Raw genomic sequence first — 25,709 nt, forward strand, 5'->3', positions numbered from 1 at the left:
TGTCTGTTTGCCTTTTCAACTGGTAATACAATGTGTCTGTACCTCTTACTATATAAAGACTATTTGAAGTGTGGTAGTGCAAACATTAAAACTTCAAATCTGATACTGCAGAGCCTGGAGAGATAGAAAAAAAGGAAGCTTTAACAAAATCTGGGTTAGAAGTTGAATGTGGCTAAGCATGCTAATATTAGTGTTCAGGTGCTTTGGAAGATGTCATTAAAGTGCTTGTAATTATTCTGTGGTGTTTGAGGCCTAATTTTCAGTGAAAACAATGTATGATAATAAAACTAAGGATGTATTGTGATTCACAGGTATAGATCATCAGTGAAGAGCTACGACGACTTTTGGGCTGGTAAACAGCTACTAAGTCATTGAGCTACAGTATTAGAAGGCAATCATAAGGGAACATGAGAATTTAGGATGTCTGAGTGTGTCTTGACATAGCTAAAGCGTACGTGTGTTGGTAATAGGTACCAGATGTACAGCTCACCTCTCAAATATTTGATTTTTGTAAATGAAATAGTAGTCTTTGATATGGGGGAAGACATCCATAAAGTTGTAAACTAAGTATGCATTCAGTTTTCCTCTGTGATTATACTTTACTATATACCCTCTATAAAGCTTGAATCCTTGCCTTACTATTTACTGCTACGATTTGAGGTACAGGGCTAAGTAAACTCATGTCAGGAAGGGATTCTTAGCCTGTAATGGGGTGATGCAGCTGGATCCAAGGATGAACATGGAAAGAAGCAGCATCCTAGCCAGTAAGGAAACATTAAGCATTTACAACCCAAATATTTACAGAAGCTTTGTTAATCTTCACATGCCAGTTAATTTGTCGAAATTTTATAAGTAACGGAGTGTAACTTCGTGAAGTAGTGTTGTGTAGCTGTTGCTAATAACAAGGGTTCATAGAGAATATTAAAATACTTTGTTCTGTTACTCTGCTGCTCTGCTGAACCTAGATCAATGGTAGGAAAGTTTTGAAGACTGGTAGTGGTCAATAATGTGCATCTGTCAGAAATGACATTGTGATAACAGCGTTTGACTTCATGTAGTCATTTTTCCTATAAAGATGACATTTATAGTACATCTATTTGTGAGTGATAATTTAAAGGGCTTTGTTGCCTTGGCTTTAAAATAGCAGCTCCTGAAACTAAAACATGTGAGCCTCCTTCCCAAATACCCAGTTTGAAAATGCATGTCCCTCCATATACAGGAGAAAGAACCTGTGGTGTGTATGGTATGTCACAATTTGAGGTACCAAAGCACTGGATTATCAACATGTTTTGAACCACATTGTAACTATCTGGTAGTAATTTTTAGGTTAACCCCTTGGATTATTCTGATCACATATGGTATGAATAAATAATATATGTCTGTCACTAAATCCGAGTGCATAGCTTGCACTGTACAGAAGAATATAAAGCTTGTTAGCCTAGTAGTGAGGGGTCCTCTGTCGGTTTCCCTACTTCAGTTTCCCTTCCCACCCCATCATCCCTCCTCTCTCTCTGAGAGCGAAGTTTAACAGGATCACTGCGCTGAGAAAGCAGCTCTTGGTCTGCAACTGTGGTGGTTATCTTATCAGCATTTCCTTTAGGACCAAGAAGTGCTTTTTAGCTCAGGGGTAGTGCTGCGCTAAATCAGGATTTCACTGATTCCAACATTAACCTTCGTCTGAGAATACATGAGCTAAGAGCCTGCTGAGCTGTGCCATGATTTAGGTCTGACCCAGGTTTCAGCTCAAGCTCCCAACTTTGAGAATATGCTGAAAAGTGAATGTGGTGCCCAGACCCCTCATCCCTTGGGGCAGAGTGTATGGGTCTTGTGTGACTGGTACCAAGATAGAAATATTAAACCGGCTGGACTGTGGTGTGGGGCAGACTAGTCTAAATGGTTGTATAGGACATGTATGCCTATTTTATCCAGGTGGTATTTCTTTTGTTTGTAATGTTTCAGCTGTCCATTATCACAGACACTGAAGGACATACAACACCTTCAGTGTTTGCCCTATTTTTCTTGTATTAGCTTTTCTTTTTCATTATGTTAACTTTCTTGTATGGGTTATTTTTCCAGCATATCAGTCATTTGGAAAAGATCTTGATAGTTTTCTCCTGCTTTTGCATATAATCTCTGATAATTATTCATTTTTATTTTATAGCTTTATCTCTCATATGCAGCTTGAACTTGTCTGCATGCTTAAAGATTTAAAAATCTTTCCATGCAACTTACAATTGTTCCCCTGTAATTATGATGGGGAGATATTCCAAGCAAGCTGATTTAACATGTTGTAGAGTCCCTGTTCCAGCACTGATACTGCAGTGTTTGTGGATTAACAGGTTTTGCATTTTGTGCTAATTTTAATAAATATGAAAACACCTCCAGTATTATGTTTGCAAAGTGGAAGCAAATGCATACCTGTCATTCTCTTATTAATTTTGAGAACTCTTTGTTGTGGCTAGTATGGCTCTTATGTCAGCCAGACAAATACTACTCTTATATCTTTCAATGTTCTGTTTCCTTGTGGGGAGAATCTTTAAAATCTCTTTGGTAACGATTTCAGCCTTTTAGTGCAAATTGCTTAGTATGTGTTAAACTTGCAAAGAGCAGGAAAGTTTGTTTCTATTTGTCTCCATACCTGTGTACCTACAGAAGTTTAGAAGTGAGGACCTCATTCAGAAGAGATACTGTATTGAGTAAGGCCATAATACATGTGTTAGGGATTTACATATGGCTTTGGCTTTGTCTGGGAAGTTTATGTAAACTCAGATGTACTGCAAGAAGTATAAAGCCAAGTTCTGTTTTGTTTTGACCAGTGCTAAATGTTTCTGCTAGTAAACAAGGGAACAGGTGTTAAAAAATACGCAGCATTTAATGTGTGCTTTCAGAAGGATTTTTTTGTTTGGGCAAGTCTGTTTAACCAGTGTAGAAAGCGGTGAAGTTACAAATGCTTCTGAGCAACTTGAAAAGCTTTCACCGCAGAGCTTACCAGATACCAACAGTAGGGTAATGTGGGAGCCATCAAGGGTGAAAGAATAATCAGTCACAGCGAGGATACTGTAAATACATGAAGAATAATGAATGTCTTTCTGACAACTGAAACCACTTTTACTTCCCATTTGTGCCACAAGTTAAAAACAATCTCCTTTGATAGTGTTGCTCTAAATATATTGCTGTAGGTTTGCCTATAAATTCTGTTTGCAATTCAGTAGGGCTTCTTGAATTGATTTGTCGTCCATATGAAAGTGGGTTTGTTGAAATCATTCTTAGTTTGTGGAGGTTAAGGACTTTCTGTGTTCTTGGCACTCACTGTAAAATATTTTGGTAGAAATTCTGATTATGTTAGCAATGTTCTACCAGCATGCATTTATTTTGTATTAATGCTGATATCCAAGGCAAGAAAGAAGAATAGCTGACAATTTTTTAAGACAAATAGAGCTGGCTCCTATTTATTTGCTATCTTTTGTCTTAGGGCTTGTTTAATGTGGCTGGCTGCAATAGCATCGGGGTGGATTGAGGGGCTAAAAGCTTTTGTGCAATCCTGTGTGTTTTAAAGTCTAATAGTATGTATTAGCAATGAATGTAAATAATCTGCCTGTCCTGATGCAACATAAAGTGGTATCTTTTCTACCACAGTGGACATAAAATTACTTAAAATTTTCAACGAAGGTAGTAGTAATCTGCAAACGATCAATGACAGGTGTTTTTTTACTGTAATTGAGCAGAATTCAGTGTAGAGCTCTTCCAAAATATCCTTCCTTTACACACAGTAGTCTTACTGCAACAGTTGTTAGAGTAAGTTTAAAAAAAAAGTGAGTTGTGAATCTGGTTTAATGGCTTGTTCAGTAAACTTTTCTGCTTGAGATTTCAGCCCTGCCAATTTGTTTATGAAGGTAAAGCTGCTATTTTTCTCCACCTGTAAATAACTGCTGAGGGCAACATGAGCTGTTTAATTCTGTTTGTCCAATGAACCTTCAATTCAAAGACATTAATTAAAGGGTTGTTTTGACTTTTCAAAAAGTCACTTTTAAACAGACTAGGAAAATATGTAAACTTTTCTCATCACAAAGACATTTGACCTGAAAAGCTGTGCTTGTTGAGACAGGTGATTGGACTTCGTGTGATGTTTTATGTGGTCTGTTATATTAGGTTAATGTCAGAAGTTACTTAGTTCACTTCCTGACTTACAGAAGGACTCTTAAATGCTTGTTAAAGGACATTTGTAGATTTGGGGGGGGGGGGGGGGGGGTGTTGGTTATTTTTTTTAACTTTGTGGGGACTTGGACTATTGACATATAGTCCTTCAGATCTGGTTAGTATTCAGCTTACTGCTTCACCATGTAACTGCAGTTTTATTATTTAGAATCAGAATATCTCAAGTTGGAAGGGACCCATCAGGATCATCAAGTCCAACTCCCTGCTGCTTGCAGGACTACCTAAAACTAAACCGTATGATTAAGAGCATCATCCAGACGCTCCATGAACTCTTGACAGGCTTGGTGCCATGACCACTTCCCTTGGGAGCCTGTTCCAGTGACTGACCTCTCTCTCTCAGTGAAGAACCTTTTCTTCTTGTCTCATCTGAACTTCCCCTGATGCAGCTTGCCTCCTTTTAGCTCATTGTGGAATTTAATTTTGGAACTTACTGAGCAGAAATAGTGTGCAGCTGTTGAGACTCGGTATGATTGAATTACAATGCAGGAATTAAGACTTTATTACATGTCTCCTGACCTTTCGGATTCATTTTTTTTCCTGACTGTTGGAGTACACTGTTGTGTGAGTACACACAATGGTCCCTGGGAGCTGGGCCCAGACACTTCCATGTTAGGTCTCTTACGTTTGCTACCCTGTATTCTGTATTTTTTGTGCATGCTTCCAATTAAATGCTACCCAATAAACATTTTTCCCCCTTCTCCTTTCTCCTCCTTCTTTTAATTTATCTGAAGCAAGTCATCACAGATCTCATTCTGTGTAGGTGGCACCCAAGGCACTCCTGGGCAAGCTGGACGCGCTTTCAAGAGTCTCAGTGCTATATGACTGTTACTGGGGCCAGAGCAGAGCTCCCCCGATCTTCTAGGCAGAAATTACTGCTTGTCCCAAGGCTGTGTCATGGAGTCACTCTTGCACTTGTATGGAGTCACCTCCTGACTTGTATGGAGGAGCTGCCTCTGCTGAGACTTGCTTAGTGGAGCTGTACTAGGGACTTTCGGTGGCAGGAGTTAAAGCAAACTCCTTGGGTATCCCCTGTAACCTGCTCAGCCCTTGAGTCTCTGAGAAGTGTATGGCAAAACATGCTGCTGTTGGTTTCCATAGGAAGGGCTTTTCAGGCTATTTAAAAGCTAATCTGTGTTCTGAAATCTGGAATAAATTGCCTCTGAGCAGCAGAGATGCTGTCTGTGATACTTCTGTAGCTGTAGCATAAGCAGCTTTTTTAATTTATTTTTTTTTAATTCTACAGTTTTAACTATCAGAGCATTAACTGGGGCTTCAGCTCCCAATTTCTAATACTCTTAAGGAAGCAGTTTATGGTTAGAACTTGCTAAAAACAGTAAAAAGATGTTTTAGGTGGTAAATTAGTCTTCTCTGGCTGGTTTCCTTTCAGGATTGAAGTTCTCTCTGACCTAACGTAGTCCCAAGAAAAGTGATTTACATTTACCCTAAGCATAGAAATCTAGAGTATAAGAAATAATGACTCCTCTGTTTAAGTGTCACTGAATAGGGCTATGGGGTCTTGGGGTTGCTCAGAGCTGATAGCACACTACTAATAATGCTGAATGGGAAAGCCCTTTTGACCTTTCTTCTCTTACTGTTTTTATTATGCAAGTGGATGAGTGTTGCGGCAAACTTCCTGGGATGGGGTATGGTTTCATTTCTGTTATGCTATATTGAGTCAGAACTCTTAGTCTTAAACTCTGCCATATTCCTAAGAAATTATATCATGTGTATAGCTTAGATAAAAAAGCTGTTGAATCACTTGGTTGGTATTCAGGAGCACTTCACAACTGGGTGTTAACAGCCTAACATCAAAGGAAGCATCAACTACAGAAAAATAGCAATGCTAAGTAGTCATAGGGAAATTCAACATGCAATAGACAGCAAATGGCAGTATCATTTCAAGTTGTAAAGGTATGCAGTATATCTTAGGAATACTTAAGTACTTTTTTGAGGAGTGAAAGCCTGAATGCTAGAGAGTTCTTCAAAATTCTGCTCATGTTATATGCCAGTAGTAAATCACTTCAGGGTGTAGATTTATAAAGGTTCAGAAGAAATACAGGAGATAATATGCCACCAGAAATAGCAAATTCAGTTGTTTGAATAATTGACTGCTGGACACAGGACTTGCTTCAATAATTCTTGCAGGCTTTTTTTTTTCCTCCCCCTCTCCCCTCTTTGCAGTAAAAGAGGAAGTTGTGTAGCCTGGACTAAAATATCACAGTTCTACCCACCACCAAAAAAGCAACCACCACAAACAAAAAAAACGCCCAAAACCAACCCTAAATTAAACAACCCAAGAAGTCACATCTCTGTTTTCTTAAAAGTCCTTAGTTGTCTTCTGGTTACCCAAAACTAAGTATTCTCACTTGCTTTGAGAAGTGAAAAAGTTTATTTGGAAGCATTTAAACTAACTTTCTGATTTGGTTAAAAAAATCCCTTGTATTTGGTTTTCAACTTGCAGCTTTTTTTTTTTCCTATGGAAAGCTTTGAGATGCAAAAATTAGGATTATGGTAGTTCCATTTTACTGTTTCCACTAAGCCAAAGTAATGGTTTGTTGTGGAAAACATGCCTGTAAGTGGATGAAGTAGAAATTTTCATGCTGTATATTAGTTTGTATGTGTAAACATTTTCTTATGCCATACAAGCTTCTCAATGATCTGTGGTTTTCCCTTTTTTTTTTTTGTTAGTTTTTAAAAGGGGTTTTTGTATATAACCTTGTCTTCCCCTTGTTAATCTATAGTGCAGCATCTAAAGTTCCTTGAAATATTTTCTTCAAAGCAGACCTGATGGCTCTTTGCTGTATTCCTCTTGAAGCCAAATCTTTAGGCTAAGCTTTAGAGAAACTGAAACAGTGCTTTGTGGACCTCACTTGGAGTATGCTGAGTAAATAGTTGCACTTCTACCTTAGCACGTGGAACTGAGAGTGCCGCTAGGTGTTTGGATGTGTAGTATGAAGAGCTGTATGCCAGTACAGTAGAATGAGTTATATTGGCATAAATGCATTTTAATATGTGACTAAAGGACAGAAAATGTAATGCATGCTCTTGGCAGGTGTCGTAACACAGGTTGAGAACTGTCAAGAAAGCTTTCATGTTAGATCACCATTTCTATTATTAAATTATAAACGTAAAACATGGGTTTGAGCATAGCAACTAATACAAGATACTATAAGACAGCAATGAGAAATTATGTAGGATAGGGAAAGGATTAATATGACACATAGACTTTTAAGGTACAGTTAACATTCAAAATGAATGGAGAAGAAAGATTAGAGCTGAAGCTTTCTACCGCCAGAAGTCAAAAAGGTGGTTTTATAGCAGGCAACCAGCAGACTTGCTTTCTTACAAAGAACTGAGGCCGCTTTGCACTAGTGATAGACTACCTTTGCATAGACTTAATCTAATGTTTATCATAAAGATATAGAAGAATCTTCTTTTTGAATCACTGATGCTATCCTTGGAGTTTCCATCCATTTAGCATTGAACCATGGGTTCATCTGCAGATGCTCTGAAACTTCCTTTGAAACATGATCGTAGCTATGATTTATTTTTTATAGTTGAGCCATCTTTGTTACTAAAGTAAAAAAATCAAGTTTTATTACTAAACATTTCTTAACATTCTTTTTTTTATTACCCACAAGATGTGGGATGTATTTGACTTGTGATTCTGTTCTGGACTGGGCTTGTTTTTAATATGTGCTTCGAAGAGTAACCAGGTCTTGGAGTGGTTTCCTGAAACTTAATTTCAAGTCTGTAAATGAAGCAAGAGAGCAGGAGTGTCTAAAAATTGCCGGAGCAGTGTAGTGTTTGAGCTAGGTCCTGTGCTGTTCAGCAGTATGCAGAGGGCAGTTAAGATTCATGGACTGAGAACATCTGTGCTGTAGTCTACCTCTGGCTCACGCAGAGTTCAAGTTGGTGATGCTTACCAAGGGAAATACTAGTGCGAGCTTGCACTTCAAACAAATAATTTAAACATTTGGTCTGTGAAGGCAGCAAAGCGGATTCTGATCCAAAGATTACTATTAAAGGCTGGGTGTCTGATACCTCGCATGCCGTACGTGAATCCTGTGCAAGCTTTCTTTAATAAACGTTGTAAGCTTTATGAAATAATGCTTTCTGAAGTTCCCTGATGAGCCGAATTACCAATCGAGTACATGGAAAGTAATTTAGATTTATTGCAAAGTTGTTGTAGATTTTTCTGTCTTACTACTCAATGTTTTCAGTTCTTAATAAGCAGCAGAACTTGAGTGTTGGAAAGCCTGCAAAATCACCATTCTTGCAGCAAATCTTGACTGACAGCTGCTGACAAGTCTATGCTGGTGTGTAAAGGCTTCTTAATTAGGTCAGACAGCGTTGGACAGAAGATGTTGGTTTCATACTGGAAATTAATGGTTAGCTTTTTCTCTTCTGAAATCTGTTTTCATGTACTGCTGAGTTACGAGCATCAGTTCAAGATGATCTGGATGCCCGAAACACACGGTTTGTTCAGTAGTTAGCCAGTTACTATTTTTATTTTTTTTTCAAGTTTCATTATCCACAATAATGCCAAGCTTGCTTAGCACATTTTTTATATTTGGGTACCAGTTGATTTGTCTACTACATAGGCTTTTCCTCTGACAAACTGAATGATGCTTCGTTTTCTTCTGAAAATTAATAGATGCAGCTTAGATGATTCACTGACCCTCTCTAATGGCTGTAAACATTTTTCCCACTTGTTCTTCAGCTGTTGTGACAATTCTTTGAATTGCTGTTGTAGTTGGCCTGAGATGTTAGCATATAATTTTTTTTTGTGCTGTGGTCGAGTTAGGCTGCAAGCCAAGAGAGAGGATAGGGGTGTGTGACAGAGATTCCTAAGATGGAATACATTAATCTTCTACTGTTTGACTCCATAAAATGGTATTAAAAAAAAGCTAAACAAAATCTGTGAGCTGTTAACCCATTGAATAAATGGCAGTTTTCCTGCCCAGAGCTGCTTCTCTCTGTAATACAATGTTAAATACTTGACTGCTTCAGAATCACAAGCAATTGAAGAAAATGCTTGGTTCTGTATTATTCCATTTTCACTAGCTATTAAATTATATTGTATACATGTCTCATCATGTGCCTGCTGGTATTCTTTCTATACTAATCTGCAGATCCAGACCTTGAGAATCAGTCAGAAGGAAGATCTGATGTTTTACAGATCATCTGTACTAACTGTGGGAGAACTCAAGTGATGCACTTTGAACCTGACAATAGATGATAGATCATTTAGATGCTCCTGTGTCTGAATTAAGGTGCATCCAAAGTGCAAAAAATGTTTAAGGAATCCATCACGCTGTTAATTTAACATATGGCCACTTTTAATGGATGTTTCCTGATTATTCCCCGCTGACTGCTAGAGGTCTACAAGTCAATTTCTTACCCATTTAGGCAGTGCTTTATTATATCGCATAGTGCTAACCTCTACATTTAAAGTACCGTGTGATGTGAAGTCACGTACAAAAATCAAATATCTATCAGCTTGCCAGTGTAAATCAAGTTAATAGCATCAAACATGCTCAGTCTGATCTGTTTTGCATGAAGGCATCCTCATTGGTACTAAGAGACAGGAATCCAGTTAATGGATTCCTGTGCTAACATCTCTATGCCTGTTACTGATTATAGTCCAGTTGACCTATAATTCTCAGCTTTCCTGGTTGCTTCTCTTATGCCTAATGGCTCTACTAGGCCTCTTCTCTCCTTATGCCTTCATTATTACAAGAGTCCTGGAAGACTTCGTTAATAATTAACTTCTGCTCATTCATTGAAGCCTTCAGGACAAACTACCTGAGCATCAGCACGCTTTTCTTGCAGGTGGTAAGTGCTTGTGACTGTAAGTGCAGTATTCTGTCCAGAAAGATTTGAAGAGCTGAGCAATTCTAGAGTTCAATGATTTTATCAGTTGGAAATTTAGGCATTTCTGTTTAATAATGAACTAACACCTTTAGGAAACATTTTTTACAAAATCCCTAGCCTTGCTTCTATAGTGGGTTTTTTCTTTATTACTTTCATACTTACTTCTACAATCTGGTCATTCTAATGAATTTGGACTACTTGTTGTTTATAGCTCAGTGAATGTTGGACTGTTACCCAAAATTTTAATCAGAGCTCTTGACTACCAAAACAACAACAACAACAAAAAAAAAATAAAAAAATTGGGTAGAATTTTTTAGTGTTCTTAAATGTTCTGTCCTACTTAATTTTTCTTCAAAATTTTTTCAGGAAATTGGCTTTTTGAAGTAGTCTTGAGTCTAACTTTGGTTTTGGTTTCTTTAGTCACAGTATCAGCTATGTTTATCCCTGACCTGCAGGAACCAACATTTTCTAGTGCTTGGTTTTTGTTGCTTTGTTGCAAAGCACAAATTGAGCAGCCTGTGGTTTTAAGGAAGTTGCAGCAGCTCTTACAAAGATAGTGCTGTTAACCATTTTTTTTTTGTCCTGTGAGGTAGTTGTCCTGAAGTACTAGCTGTTGTTTACTACTGAGAGAGTAAAAGGAAGTTGAAGCCAACTGGCAAAGAAGAAAGCAGATGCTATTCAGAGAAATCCTAGTCAAGGGGGAAGCCTACTAGAGAGATGCATGCACTGGAAAGAATGGAGAAAGAAATTTCTATGGTTGTAACGGTGTCTGACAGTTGTCTTTTTGCTTATGTTGAGTTCTGTGGGGTCTCCGCTCTGCTTCTTGCCTATGCTGCTGTAGATCTTCAGAGCCTTCCGTAGCTAATGTTACACTATTATTGCCAATGAAGCTTTATGAGATACTGTAGTATCCCATCTCTTCTCCTTCAAACTGTACTATTAAAATAATTATTTCACCAGTCTTAAGGTGGTGGTTAAGAATGTATATAGCAGATTGAGGCTGTCTAAGAATGCTAGTTTTCTTTAAGCAAATGGTTCTCAGTGGTGGCTTGAAAATGCCTTTTTTGAAGGTCAGCATCCAAACCATGAATTTTTTCAAGAGCTAATTTGTGTGGTTAAATTAGAAATCTTGTGTTATTATGTTTCTTTCTAAAGCAAAGTGAAACGTAGGTGGAACAACTTACTGCTAGTATTTTATTGCAACTTTGATTCTTCAGTAATTAAATTATTATGGCCTATGTGTTCTTATGGATTATCTAATGCCAGCAGCCTTTTTTCCCTAGAAGTATGTTTGTTGCCAAAGAAATGTGTTCGCTATTTATTTATACACCTAGAGACAAAACGCAGTTCTTGATTCTGTTTTCTTTAACATTTTTCAAAAGTCACAGTAACATATAGATCCAGAACTGTGTTTATGAAGTAGATCCAGAAGAATAATACAATGTCTGGAACAGATGCATGTTTGCTTTTACAAGGTCACACAGCATTACATTTAAGACTTCCAATGCAGAAGAATGAATTTTCATAATCTCTTTTTCTTTTAAAACAGACTGGAGGCCAAGAACAGAGTGCAGCACTGGCTGTAGGTAAGAACTGAAACTTAACCTGCTTGAAAACTCCCTTGACATATAAGCAGCAAAAATTCTAATGTTACAGAGCAGAAAATGGGACTGTGCGGAATATTAGCAATCTTCTCTTCAAAAACTCTTTTTTTTTCCCCCCGTTCGCTTCTACAACTTTTGAAATTTGTAGTGTTCACTAGGAAGTCCTGATCTACAACCTATTTTGTGCATCTCTGTGATGAAAGATGCTAAACCAGGTTGCAAGTGTTTGGGTTTTTGATTGCACAGTACCTTAACTCTTCACTACAGCGATGTGGAGGAGTCCCATTCTTTCAATAAAGGCATTTTAGTGTGCACAGAGTATAGTTTGGTCACACTTAAGAAACTTACCCTGAAAGATTGTGCTTAATCTTCTTGGAAGATATGAATGAAGAGATAATGTTTCGGTGGTTTTTCTTTCTCAGTCTCTTTACTAAAGTTACTGTGTAACTTTACTTCTTTTCTGAACTAGATGCCTTATGCCAGAAACGAGTAGTCTGAATCGGCTTGTAAGACTGAAGAGGTAGCATATGCTCATGTGAAGGTTTTAGCTTTTAGTTGTGTAACCTGCTGCTTGTCATCTGAGCTACTGCATAGAGTGTGTGTGTTCATGTTTATTGTGCTGTGCCAGCATAGCTAGCTATCTTCTGTCAGATTGGGAAAGTAATGCTACCAAATGTGAGGTAGGGAGTTTATTTCCTTTTCTGATTAGTTCTCAAAAAGCTCTTTGCATTCTGGGGAGCTGATTAAATTGATTTGTCATCAGGTTTTGACAACAGTAGAAAACATTTTCAAGTGCTATGTCCAAAACTCTTTGAATACTCCATTCAGGAATTAAAAGTATATGTTCATTGTAAATGCATTACTAAAGTAATTATTCTTTATTTTAGTCCATGGCTGATGTATTAAAATACTTGCTTCGCAGGATCACTGGTTTTGATGAGATTTCTATCACATTTTTTGTCGTTCCTAGAAGAGCTTATGGCAATAGTGGGTCAGACCAACAATCCTTCTAGGCTGCTGTCTTGCCTCTCTAGGATTATGGAATGAGTCCAGGAACTAGGCAAGGATGCAGCAATATTTTCCAAATTTACAATAAACTAATGGAAAAACACCCAGTGCCAGCAGTGGTAGTACTTCTTTCGTTTGGTAGCTTTTACTTCCAAAGTAATGGATAAGTGTATTTGCAAAGTTGCAGTTAGAACTAGTGCAAACTTTTATTTAAAGTGTCGTGTGCATTTTTAAAGGATACATTGTAAAGAGTCACTAAACTTAGACCATGGAGCCATCTAGCCAAGTACAGTCTCCAGAAACTGCCATTTTCCTTCCCTCTGTGTGTGTGCACTTGGTTTTGCTCATCCTTTCACATCCCCCACTTATTCCTCTACTAGAACAGTGCTGCTTCTGCTCAGGAAGGTAAGAGTCATCCAGAAAAGCTAGAAAAACTCAAGGGGCGTTGCTGGGAGTGGTACTGCCTGCAGAAGGAGGAAGGCTGCCCAGCAAACAGCTACAGCGTATGGAAGGAACTTCTCTTTCCTTTGAAGAAACTGTGAATCAACAGTATTTCAGGTATTGAAGGAGAAATGTTTATAAATCAAGGTGGTGGTGTCCACTTCAGCAGCCTTAAAATTCAGGTGTCTTGACTGCTGATGCTTTCACCTTCTCCAGCTGTGCTGAGGCAAAGCAGATGCCAAATACCATTTTAAACCAGCTGGGTGTCACCAGTGTGAAGGGTTTGAAGGGACTGACAGAAGCCCTACCCATGTGGAAAAAAGCCTAATATCCAGTAAAACTTGAGCCTTCAAGTGTGAGCAGATGCCTAGGGAAGAGTGGGAACAGGAAAAACATGTATTGGTGGTTCTGCTACTAGTATGTAAGTATTTCCAGGTCAAGTATTTTTCTGAGCCAGATAAAATTATTAAATGCATCAAGTATTTTTTAACGGCTTTGTTCTGCATATGTACCTGGTTTTCCCCAAGAACTGCTGCAAACTCCTTGTGAGATGAAATGGACTTGTAGAGTTCACAGATGGACTGGTGCGGGAAGGCAGCTGTGCATGATACTCTGCATACTTGCTACTGATCTTAACAGATTGCAGGTTGTGTAATATCACCAGAGAATACCAGATGTTCTTCTGTTTTTGCAGTAGGTGGATGAAAATAAGTTGTCTTGTGATACCTTACACTTACGGGATGCCTTTAGTTTGATTTTAAGATTAAAAGAAAATATGAGGTATGTTGGGAAGGATGGAAAATGAGATAAAAGATAAGATTTAGCACAGCTAGAGGAATTTGGACCAGTGCTGTCTGGTTTTTTTTTTTTGTGTTACACTTGCTTTCTAACAAGAAAAGTGTCCAGAGGCTGTCTGAAGAAGTAACTAGAAATAATGAAGATGGCTGTGTAGAACCTTGATCTTGAAAGAAATCTCTTATTGAAACTTTAAAAAGCAAACAACTGTAGAGACCAGTTTTATCCTGCTGTGCTGCCTAATGCCTGTATGTTTTGGTACTGTTTCTGAAAACAAATGAGATGGGAAGGAATATTATTCTGCTAGTAATTTTCTGTTGAACAGTCAGTGCCTTGCTGTGTTTCATTAGCCTTCTACGTTGCACAAACATACTTTGGCATCTCAAAAAAATACCCACAAAATAATCAGAAAGCTAACCTGAAATATGGAAATCAGCCCTTCCAGCTATGTGATTTGGAAGGCTATAGGGCTTCCTTTTTCCTCTTTGGTAGTTCAGAGCTGGTGTGTCACTAAACTGAATTTGCAGACGGACAGCCAGTGTCAAGTTCATACACGCAAGGTTTGTAGTCTTGAGACATTTTTTGTGATTTTGAGACATATTCTGTCTCAAGGGATTTTTTTTTTTTTTTAATGTCACAGAACTAGACCACAAACCTTTATATCCATTAACTTGATGACTAGGTAATTTGTCATAAACTTGTTAGTGTAGGATTTGCCAGCCGAGGCACTGAAGGGGTGCAACAGTTCAGAGGCAAACTAAAAGAAAACATTGAATCTGAGTATTAGAGCAATGTAGATGATTGTACTCCTTGTCCTGGTACATTAGATGGCAGTGTTACCAAGGCTGTTTGCCAGAGCCTCAGTGCAACTTCATCCAGCTTGGGTATCGAAATGTGTGGGAGTCTGATTCTTATAGATGAGAATGCCATTATATCGAAAGAAAACACATTTCCAAATAAGATTAGGCTTGAAGAGGAGTGTGCTTCTTCACAAGTGAAATACCAAGTAAAAGGTGGCAGATCAATTGGACTAGACACTATAGTGAAGTTAGGGATTGAAAAGATTGATTTTTTTTTTTTTTTTTTTTTTTTTTTTTTTCCCTAGCGGTTACATAGAACTTGAAGGCTTCGGGGGTTTTTTGGTGTTTTTATTCATTTGTTCGTTTATTTATTTATTTACACTGAGTTGAAAAGCTGACAGGAGAAGGACTTAATACAAATTATTGTTAGGTTTGGTTTTTTGGAGACTACCTTGACAGCTGTTAAATTACAGGCTGACATTCTTGAGATATGAAACTTACAGTGGTGTGGTTGTATAGCACAGTTTCAATAGGCGTACCATCTTTTGTTCTTTAAGAAGCTCTTCTGTAAAATAATAAAAAGCAATCTGTTACTTGTTAAATGGTTGGGGGTTTTTTTGCATCTTTATGTACCTGATGAAAATAGAAAGTTCTCAACTTACTTTGTAAAAAGACAGGCTTCACGGTCAACCAGTGTTTCCATGGTCATGTCACAAGATCATGGACTAAATGCAGTATTTGAGCTGGAAGAAAGTTGCTGGCTCTCAAGAATTGTAAAGCTCCAAGATAGTATCAATACATTTGTGACAAGCTTCCCTTTCTCTGGGAGATGAAATTGTAAGGTACTGACCTCTGTTGGAGGAGTTACAGCACTGCAAAGGGCTTTTAAGATTCCAAACTTTGGAGAAAGCAAAGTGTAAATTGGATTCAAATGTCTATGTCCCTGAACTAAAAAAAAAGTATTTTTTTCCCTGATAGTTGCAATGTAATTGAATTTAAAAGATAATTATGCAGAATTAAGGTAGAAATCATGTTGAGCTTTGAGCTTGTATCATTTTGAAATCGGAAAGTATATCTAATTATTTTTTAGCTCCAGATTCACTCTTGGAAGAATTGTGCAGTTCTCATTGAAGGGTAAATCAGAGCAGAATTTTGGAGCATAGTCTTTCCCCTTTTCAATACAAGTTCTGTTTTAAAACTAAGAGTAATTCTTGCAGACAAATTGGCGTTTATTCCAGACTTGTGTGGGCATGCTTAGTTATTTTATTGTAGCTCCTGTCAAATAAGTTATTCAGCGTCAGCTGTGCCACTAAAATATTCCCGAATTAACAAGGCTTTAAGACTGCCTCTTCTAAAGAAACTGTGGATTCTTCAGTGCCTTTCCCTTGATTTCCTCTAAGTGCAAAAATGGACTGAATAAACACTGACCTGACCGTACTTTACAATACTGGTTTTGAGGAATGTGAGCCTTTTTTCACTAGCCTGTTTTCCCTGGCAAGCCTCCATTTTCCTGATATGACAAGTTTTGAATTCAGTTTTGTTCAGAAAGGAGACTTTATTAATGATGTGTGATCTCAAAAAAAGTAACTTCAGTTTCAACTAAAACAGTTCATTGTATCAAAGTCACTTTAGCAGAAGAACTAATATCAGAGGCAGCTTCTAACAGCTTTTAAGTAGCCTGAATACTTTCCTGTACAAAAACGTTTTCTGTCTGGCTGTATAAATTTTCTCCACTATTCAGATAAGATATTGATGGTTGAAGCCCCAGGAATTAAATGGTGTATTTTTATATTTTTTTTGGCTTGTCTATCTGTTCTTATTGCTATTAATTTGCAATTAGTTTTTGTGGAAGAATAACCACTAGGTGTCAGGAGTGGAAAGCAGTGCACAGGTCTTTGCATAGGTTTAGACTGAAGTATGTAGTGAAAATGTATGTAAAAACTGATTAAATGTTATGTTTGCTAGAATAACTTGTCCAGTAATGAATCAAATTGTGTGTCTTATGCACAGCTGGTGACTGGTGTGGTAATATTGTATATGTGTTTGAGTCAGCAGTTAATGTCAGTATTTAAACTGGTACCTTTAATATTATTGTAGTTATGATGAGTCCTGAAAATGAGACCAGCTTATTCAAACTCTTAACTTGTTTTAAGCTAATAGCACCAAGATTCTCCTTCCTAAATCTGAAGTTCATAATCTTCATGTGTCTCGCTCTCTTTCAGACTATGAGTGGGTAACAGGTTTTTTTACTATTACTTCACTAGAACCATAGAATGATTTGGGTTGGAAAGGACCTTAAAGACCACCTAGTTCCAACTCCAGGGACACCTTCCACTAGACCAGGCTGCTCAAAGCCCCATCCAACTTGACCTTGCAACTACCAGGGATGGAGCATTCACAGCTTCTCAGGGAAACCTGGTCTAGTGCCTCGCCACCCTCACAGTAATGAATTTCTTCCTAATATCTAATATAATCTCCCCTCTTTTCATTTAAAACCATTCCCCCCTGTCCTTTCACCACACGCCCTTGTAAAAAGTCCCACTCCAGCTTCCTTGTAGACCCCTCTAGGTACAGGCAGGCTGCTCTAAGGTCTCCCTGGAGCCACCTTTTCTCCAGGCTGAACAACCCCAACTCTTTCAGCCTTTGTTCCTAGGAAAGCTGCTCCAGCCCTCTGATCATCTTCATGGCCTTCCTCTGGACTCTCTCCAGCAGGTCCATGGCCTTCTAATGATGGAGGACCCAGAGCTGAATGTGATACTCCAGGTGGGGTCTCATGAGAGCCAAGCAGAGGGGCAGAATCACCTCCCTCAGCTTGCTGGCCATGCTGCTGTTGATGCAGCCCAGGATTTAGATGGCTTTCTGGGCTGCAGGTGCACATTGTTGGGCCACAGTGAACTTTTTGTCCACCAGCACCCCCAAGTCCTTTTCTGCTTTCTCAGGGCTGCTCTCAATCCATTCTCCACCCAGCCTGTATTTGTGCTTGGGGTTGCCCTGACCCACATGCAGGACCTTGCTCTTGGCCTTGTTGAACTTCATGAGGTTCACACAGGCACATGTCTCAAGGCTGTCCAGGTCCCTCTGGATGCCATTTTTTCCCTCCAGTGTGTTGACTGCACCACACAGCTTGGTGTCACTGGCAAACATGCTGTGGGTGCACTCGATCCCACTGTCCGTGTCACTGGCAAAGATGCTAAACTGCATTGTCCCAATAGTGACCCCTGAGGAACGCCACTTGTCACTAGCCTCAGTTTGAACATCAAGCCATTGACTGCAGCTTTTTGAGTGTGACCATCCAGCCAATTCCTTATCTACTGAGTAGTCCACTGATCGAATCCACGTCTCCAGTTTAGAGACAAGGATGTTGTGTGGGATGGTGCCAAATGCCTTATAGAAGACCAGGTAAATGACAACAGTTGCTCTTCCATTATCTACCAACGCTAACCCTGTCATAGCAGCCCACCAAATTAGTCAGGCATGATTTGCCCTTGGTGACAGAGTACATGGCCCCACTAATCACCACCTCATTTTCCATGTGCCTTAGCATAGTTTCCAGGAGGATCTGCTCCACGGTCTTGCTGGGCACAGAGGTAAGACTCACCGGCCTATAGTTCCCCTGGGTCTTCCTTGTTTCCCTTTTTTTAAAAAGGGGGGTTATGTTTCCCCTTTTTCAGTCAGTGGTAACTTCACTGGGCTGCCATGACTTCTCAAATATGATGGATAGTGGCTTAACCACTTCATCTGCCAGTTCCCTCAGGACCTGCAGATACTGCTCATCAGGTCCCATGGACTTGTGCACCTACAGGTTCCTTGAATGGTCTCAAACCTGATCTTCTCCTGTAGCAGGTGGTTCTTCATTTTCCCAGTCCCTGCCTTTGTTATTATTTCTGGTCTGGACAGTGTATGTTATTTTTGGGGGATTTTGTTTAATGACAGATCTTTATTAATTTAAATGCCACCAGTATCAGTAGTAGGAATTAGAATCTGTCAGAAGTCATCTGTGCTTCTCTGGCACTATTCAGAAGAGAAATAAATGCACGTTAGCCTAGGAAAAACATGTTTGGATCCAGGGAAAATATTAACAACTTCCTGAAAAGGGTGATTACTGCAGTGTGGTTTACAAGCCTGTTTCCATCTCCACAGCACTCTGGCTTTTAAGGTTGAGGGCAGATACATTCTCACTGCTTGTGAAGCTTAACTGCTTCACCGGGAGAGAAAACGACGCTTGATGTGATAGGCTGTGCGCTCAGTGATACTGTGGGTTGCTAAGGGCTGCCTTGGATTCAGGCGATGTGTGCAGCCACCTATTCACTGCCTTCCACCCCACCCCCTGCTCCTTTCATGGCTTGATACTATAGGCGGAAAATGTTCAGTAAGCCTTGAAACAGTTGCTAGGCTGATGGGTTTATCCTTCTAGAAAAACAGTTTAGGGAGACGTTCAGCTAGGTTTTTGTTTATGTAGCACCACTCGCTGTTATAACACTGTAGTGGTTTACTGTAATGTTACACTTTTCATGCTATAAGTGTTTTTCACTTGCTATTTTACCAAAATACCTCTTGAGTCAGATGTTTATGCCACGTGTATATGACCAACAGAAAATGTAAAACTCAGTCCCTGGAAAAAAATGTTTTCTCTTTCATTAGATGTGCTTTCTGTATAGTGTTGTGCTTAACTTCTTCCTTCAGACTGCAGAGCATGGCTATGAGGTTTTCATGGAGTTCAGGTTTCATACTCTGGATGTTCCTATGCAGTGCTAAGCTTCATTAAAGGTTGTCTTGGGAATAGTGTATACTTTTCAAAAAGGTGAGCTGATGTTTTCTTGAAGCAGGCATTCTTCAATGGTTGCAAACACACTTTTTCCATCTGTTTAACTGGGTTTTTTTAACTAGTTTGAAAGCATGCTATTCTGATAGAACAAAGCAAAATTAAAATTGCCACTTACGACTGTCTTTGTAGTATTTAACCTTTAACTAGAGTTAGGTTTTCCAGCTGCTCACCAATTACAAGCAAAATGCTTGTTAATGTATGTTTTTTCTTTCGGGTGGGAGAGAAGAAGATTTCTTTAGTGCTTGGCTGAATTTAATTGCATCATGTATTTCTATTAAATTTCCCCTGGGCTTAGCTTAGGGAAAAAAGAAAATTGAAATGTGTCAGGGATGTTTTCAGCAGGAAGGGCATGCGTGCCAGACTTGTTTTGAAAATATGCCTTTGCTTTCCGCTTGTCTGATCATGACACTACACGCAACATCATACAACCCCATAAGGCTGTAATGGGCCAAATCATTGTAATGAAATGTGGCATTCCGTATGTCTTCCTCTGCAAGTAGGTCAAGTTTAAACCATGTTCTTGGCTTGCGCTCCGATTTCCCATAACCTGCTCCACATGGCTTGACTATTGTGCTGGAGTACAGAGCATGCCAGGAGGGACTCTGGGCAGCTTCACAGGGACATTCAGTTTTTGGACAGACTGGTGGGGTTTTTCTGCTCTGATTCTGTGGTGTTGAATCCATAGCAAGAGAAAACCTCGGCGGTCTAAAGTGCACTTTTACTGAATCTTACAGTGTCAGTTTATCTAATGAGTTGGACACTTCACTATGAAATCTTAAAATCAGTAAGGCCCCTGGGGAAAAAAAGAGTTTGCAAGTTTTGAAGTGTACTGTATTCTGAATGAGAATCCCAAATAAAATTGGACAGAGGTTGACAATCTGAAGCTGTAGAAGTACAAATAGAAAGTGACCTAAACTGTACTTAGGGCTGGGCACAGGAATATTTTGATGTTGGTGACTGCAGTATGCAGAATTCCTCTCAATAAGGTTTACAGCTTCCATGTGGGTTTTATTCCAGTTGAGCTGGAACAATTGTGGGTCAAAAGGTGTTTTAGCAGCTACGAAAGTGTCACCTCCAGTGTTCTGAGTCAGCTATTTGGCTCTGAGACAAAGCCCAGCTGCAGGATATAAAACTCAGTCAGTAGTGCTTGCTGTTGGCTTTGGTCTTCATACAGGCTTAAATCTTTCTTGAATCGGGGCTGATTGATGTGGCAAAGTGCTCAACAAGGGTGCAGTTAGTGCCGGCAGGTGTGCTTGACTAGACAATGGTATCTCAGCACCAGGGCTAGTTAACTGGAACTACATCTGACTCTGTAAACTGACTTCTACTTACTTCAGCTGAAGTTGTGGACTTCCAAGGAAATTGGAAGACTGCTTGGTAAATTGGTACTGACTGGGCATGCCAGTGTGGTGGTTAATTACCAAGATAAGTCTGCCTAGAACTACCAAAACCTTCCATGCTGGTGATGCTTTCGCAGGGCATCAAATAGCAGAAGAGGTCCCTGAAGATAACTGATGGATAGTTTCATAGACTGTTCTTTTACTACATGCAGATTGTCATGGTCTTTGGTATTAGAGCTAGTAGTGGACCTTTTTTCATGTCTTTTGGGCCCAGCAGAAATGCAAATTATGAGCTATCTTGAACAAAACAAGAATCTGTAGTAAACCTCTGAGCACTAGGCATCTCTGAACTAGGTTGCCTTACTCTAGCTTGATCCAGATATTCTGCTGACGTAGCATCCTCTGAGAGAAGTAATTTTTCATTTTGTCCTCTCTAGCATTCCACCCAAGTGCAACAGGTCAGCTCTTTTTGCTGCTTAGCTGTACCTTTTGAAGGAAAATAATGCACAGAAGTGTAGAGCCACCTAACCTGAGCCATGGCATGTTGACCTACAGTCGCTTCCTTGCATCTGGGAGGTCCTACACTGACACTGCGGTCTCATTTCTAGAAGGCCGTTTCAGACTCAAAGCTAGTGCTTAGCCTCGCTAGAAGAGTAAATTCTGATTGTCGGATCTTGCATTCGTTACCTTGAATGCTGAGGAGAGAAAAAGTGTCCTCCAAAAAAAATGCTAGATCAGTTATCTTCTCAACTTCTGTCTAAATTGAGTTTTCAAGCTTAAAGTCTTTTTGGATTGCAACCGGGAGGAGTGGTCATTTTCACAATTCTTAAAACACAGCAGATCTTCCAGTATTAAGGAATACTTGCGATCCTTGAATAACTGTTAGAATTCATCTTGATACAAGTTTCAAAAATACTGTGTTTGTCCTGCTTCAGCTGGATTTCAATTCTCTCCATAAAATCTGTGAATGTTCTGCTGCTAAGAAAGCAAATGTGAATGTGTATCTTTTATGCAAAACTATGATGTGGCTACAGTTTATGAAGTTTTTTTCGGTATGCTGAATATATGAGGGAAGAGGTCTGGTACAAACTTTTATTACAAACAAGTGTTCATGCAGCTTTGTATTCATGTAAATTGAAATGTATTCCTGTATCATATATCATCTTGTTGCTGTTGTAGTTGAATTAATCCGATCTCATAATCTTCAGTTTCTATCCTTTTCTCAGAGAGGCTGTTCACTGAACTGTTACCATGAGGTCAGTTGCATCTTCTGCTTGAATTTGTTTCCTATCTACTGTTTCACCCTAGTGCCAAACCTTTTATTGTGCTTCTCTGTTTGTTGAACTCTCCCAGAAAAGAATCCGTATGTTCTTATTGGCAATTTTTTCTGGGGGATGGAGGTCTGAATGAAGGTATTTGTATTGTAAAACTGAGTCCGTGACCCTTTACTCATTTTAGGTGGTGGTAGGGATTCAATTAAACAATCTGTTCTGCAGTGGCTAAGTGCTCTTTTGTCAACTTACCTTCAAAATATTTCAACCCTGTAAGTGTGCCCCTACTCTGACCTTCAGAAGTCATGTTCTCCAATATTTAAACCACATGCATGACCCTGTAAACTCTTAGGAAACTGGTTGTTAGCAAAACCTACATAGAGGCATTTACTTGAGGTATTGAAAATATTTTGGTGGAGGAGGGAGTGGTGCAGCTGAAGAGCTGAGACGTGGCATTAACTGTAGGTATAGTTAAGCACTCTCTTTGGGGTTAATGCCATTCACTGCTATATTTGCTACTTGCTTGTTAACATTAGAATTGAAATATGTAGTAAACTGCTCTGAGATTGATGCTTGGGTTTTAAATCTGAAATTACAGACTCGGTCACCATCAGGCAGTTTGTACTTTTGGCTTTTTATTGCCCCTATTGAAAATACTTGTTCAAGAATGCCTCTGTATTTCAGCTTTTCCCAGATCATGAACGTCCTCATTGTCGGGGAGTGGACAAAGCGCCTTACTCGGTTCTGTGTTAACAGAACATGCTTGCAAGATACGGAAAAGTAGTATCTTTGCTTTCTTATGTTGCTTGTTTACACAGCATGGGTGCACATGTAGCATTTGAAGAGTTCACTGAGCTATGGAATGGGAAGCTCTGGAAAAGCTGCCTCTTTGAAGAAACATGTTTTAATGGATTAGTTCTTAAAATTAGTGTCTAAACTGGACACCCTAATTTGAAACTTCCTTGAATAATGGGTGTTTCTGACAGGCTTGGAAATCTGATCTGACTTTCCAGAGAACTAAATTCAACCATTTAGGAAGCAGGACTTGTATTTTCTTGAGGTTCAAGGAGAAAGTTGAATGTGCAAAAAAGCAAGTGTATACCTAGTGATAAAGTTCTTTGTGCAGAATCTACTGTGATCAGTTGATTACGCTCAAAGTTGCTTTCCTAAAACTAGATTTTTAACTGTTTGGTCGTTCTGTCGAAGTTGTTGGCTCAAAGACAGTAATTTTCCACAATCTGGGATTAATTCCCCTTCCTTCTCTAGCTTTTGTTAATTGTGTGAGTTATTGGTGAATTTTGTGTATCCTAAAACATAAATTGCATGCTGTTCTTACTTTGCTTTTCCCTCACACACCAGTTGTGTTTCTCTTACGGAACTCAAGAAATCTGTCAACACAAGTTCTGAAAACTTGTTTTTCCAGAGAGTTTGTTTGATTTCACATTGCTTCAGTTTTCTTGATTCCTAATAAATTAATGATTCTTACGGTCATGCTACCTGCCTCCAGGTAAACATCAGTCTTCAGTAAAAGTAAAAATAAGAAAAAGGTCATATACTAGTAGGTTGGTATAGTTACGCTAATTTGAAACTTGATTTATTTTTTTTGGTTCTTATGCTTGAATTCAAATGTCAGACTGCTGATGGCTTATTCTTGAATAGTTTTAGATCAGATTTTTGGGTAGTGTCTTGAGTTTGTCTTGCAGCAGCACTCCAGTGAATTCTTGGTATTTCAGGGCAGTGGTTCTGAAGTATATTTTCAGCCTCTGTAAATCATGGGAGGGTCCTTGCAAAGGCTGCCCTATTATGAAATGCAGTTTTGATGGTCCTGCTGAAGAAGGTATTGATTTCTGAAAATTATGGTAGTGTTTAAAACTGTTTCCTTAATTTATCTGACCGCGAGTAATCTAATGACTGTTTAATTTTCTTCCACTTAATTTCTTTTAGCTGGGATGTGACAGCAAGCATAAGAAGAACTGTTGAAACTTGATTATCTCCTGTTTTTAGAAAAGTCTAACTTGTGTTCAACTCGTCACTTTGTGATTTGATGGGAACCATTGTTCGTTGGCCACAGATGACTATTACTAAGAAGCTTTCCAAAATTTGCTTTGGATTATGGAGAGAGAGTTAAAAATAAGGCTTATGATGACACCAATTCCATTTGAGGTTGCTTTTGTCCTAAGCAATAATGGCTTAGTTGGCTGTGGATTGCTGCAGTTACACAAAACAATTGCTCAGTCATAGGTAACATAATCTTTAAATGTCTTAAACAAGATGAAAAAATGCCAGTAATTCAGATCTTTATTTTTGTCAAAGCTATAATTCTTAATTTTTTCAACAATCGCTCCTCCCTGAGAAGGGGAGTGGAAATACACCGTATAGTGCACGTTTTCTGCTTCCCACTAGATTGTGATGAATCCAGTGTGCAAAACCTGGTGGAATCCCTGCTCCAGTGAGCCCCAGGCGTGTACGTAAAATAGGAAATGGTTATTGGAACTAAATTATTTTGCCATTTTTATTTTTAGGTTTGCTGGCATGGGTAATCTCATTAAGGTGCTAACCAGGGACATAGACCACAATGCAGCTCATTTTTTCTTGGATTTTGAAAGTAAGTCTGTCAGCCCTTCACAGCTGGTGCATTTAAAGTGGTAACAGTAGGGTTGCTTATACCTGCTGCAGTGAAGGCTAGGGGACTCAGTTGCAAGTCTGCAATTTGAAAGAGTTGCATGTGTTTTTTCCTTTCCTCTTTTTTTTTTCTTTTTTTTTTTTTTTTTTCTTCCCTCCAGTAGTAGCCAAGCCACCATCATGCTACTGTGTACGTTTTCTTTCCTTGTGCTTAGTCATTTTGGGTCGCTGTGGTCAGTGATGTCCATCCATCTGCCTGCATATCAAGTTATCATAAAATGAAAAATTCTGTCAGTATGCCGTAGTAAGCTGTGCTGAGCAGTTGTTCGCTGTAATCCTATTTTAGATGAAAGTGAGTACCAAGTCATTCCTGATCCTGGCTTGGTAATTCATGGGGCAGTTGATGTGCATTTTTTACATCCAAAATTTCAGAGTAGAATTGTCTGAGCTTCACAGATGTTTTGGGCACCTTGTGTAAAAGATCTGTGGCCTACCTGTGTTAGCACTTTCTGCACACTGAAATGATGTATCTTGATGAGTTTTTCTGTAATGGCTTTCTGACAAAATTCTAAGGGCTGACAAAATTAAAGCTCTTTCCTTTTCTTGTCCCATCAGGTAAAAATCTGTAGCATAGCTACAATGCCAATGCTTGCAAAATATGGTACTTGGCCCTCAGCGTGTGGTACTCCTGCTCAGGACACTGGTGCTAGGGTGTACCGGGACAGAATTGCAGAATTAGTCACTGGCAAGGCCTTCGGTTGGAGTTCTGCCGCTTTCTCAAAGGGGCAGCTGTGAAGATGTTGGTGACATAGTCACTTCTTACAGGAAAGCTGCATTGCATCTCTGGGATCACCCAGCTGTACGTCCTCAAGGTGGGGGTCTCCCTCCACCCATCAGGGCAGCAGCCTGAA

The 25,709-nt window shown here is 39.1% G+C and overlaps 1 protein-coding gene across 13 annotated transcripts in view; it reads left to right on the forward strand.

Moving 5' to 3' along the window:
* Positions 1 to 25,709, forward strand: part of CYRIB (CYFIP related Rac1 interactor B) — a 98,822-nt gene that overhangs the window by 56,197 nt on the left and 16,916 nt on the right. For 6 of the 13 annotated variants that reach the window (XM_055706530.1, XM_055706529.1, XM_055706536.1 and 3 more), the window contains one exon: positions 11,642 to 11,678. The exons of 4 other annotated variants lie outside the window; for them this stretch is intronic. Coding sequence is in view for 2 of the 9 variants with exons in the window: in XM_055706528.1 (XP_055562503.1) it covers positions 11,642 to 11,678 (37 nt within the window). In the remaining 7 variants the exon portion in view is untranslated. Of the gene's footprint in view, positions 1 to 11,641; positions 11,679 to 13,241; positions 13,263 to 24,698; positions 24,782 to 25,709 lie in introns of those variants that run through there. 3 more of the 13 variants (XM_055706531.1, XM_055706532.1, XM_055706526.1) reach the window with 2 other exon arrangements.

This window comes from Falco cherrug, chromosome 3, assembly GCF_023634085.1.
Source record: "Falco cherrug isolate bFalChe1 chromosome 3, bFalChe1.pri, whole genome shotgun sequence".
Lineage (NCBI taxonomy): Eukaryota > Metazoa > Chordata > Aves > Falconiformes > Falconidae > Falco > Falco cherrug.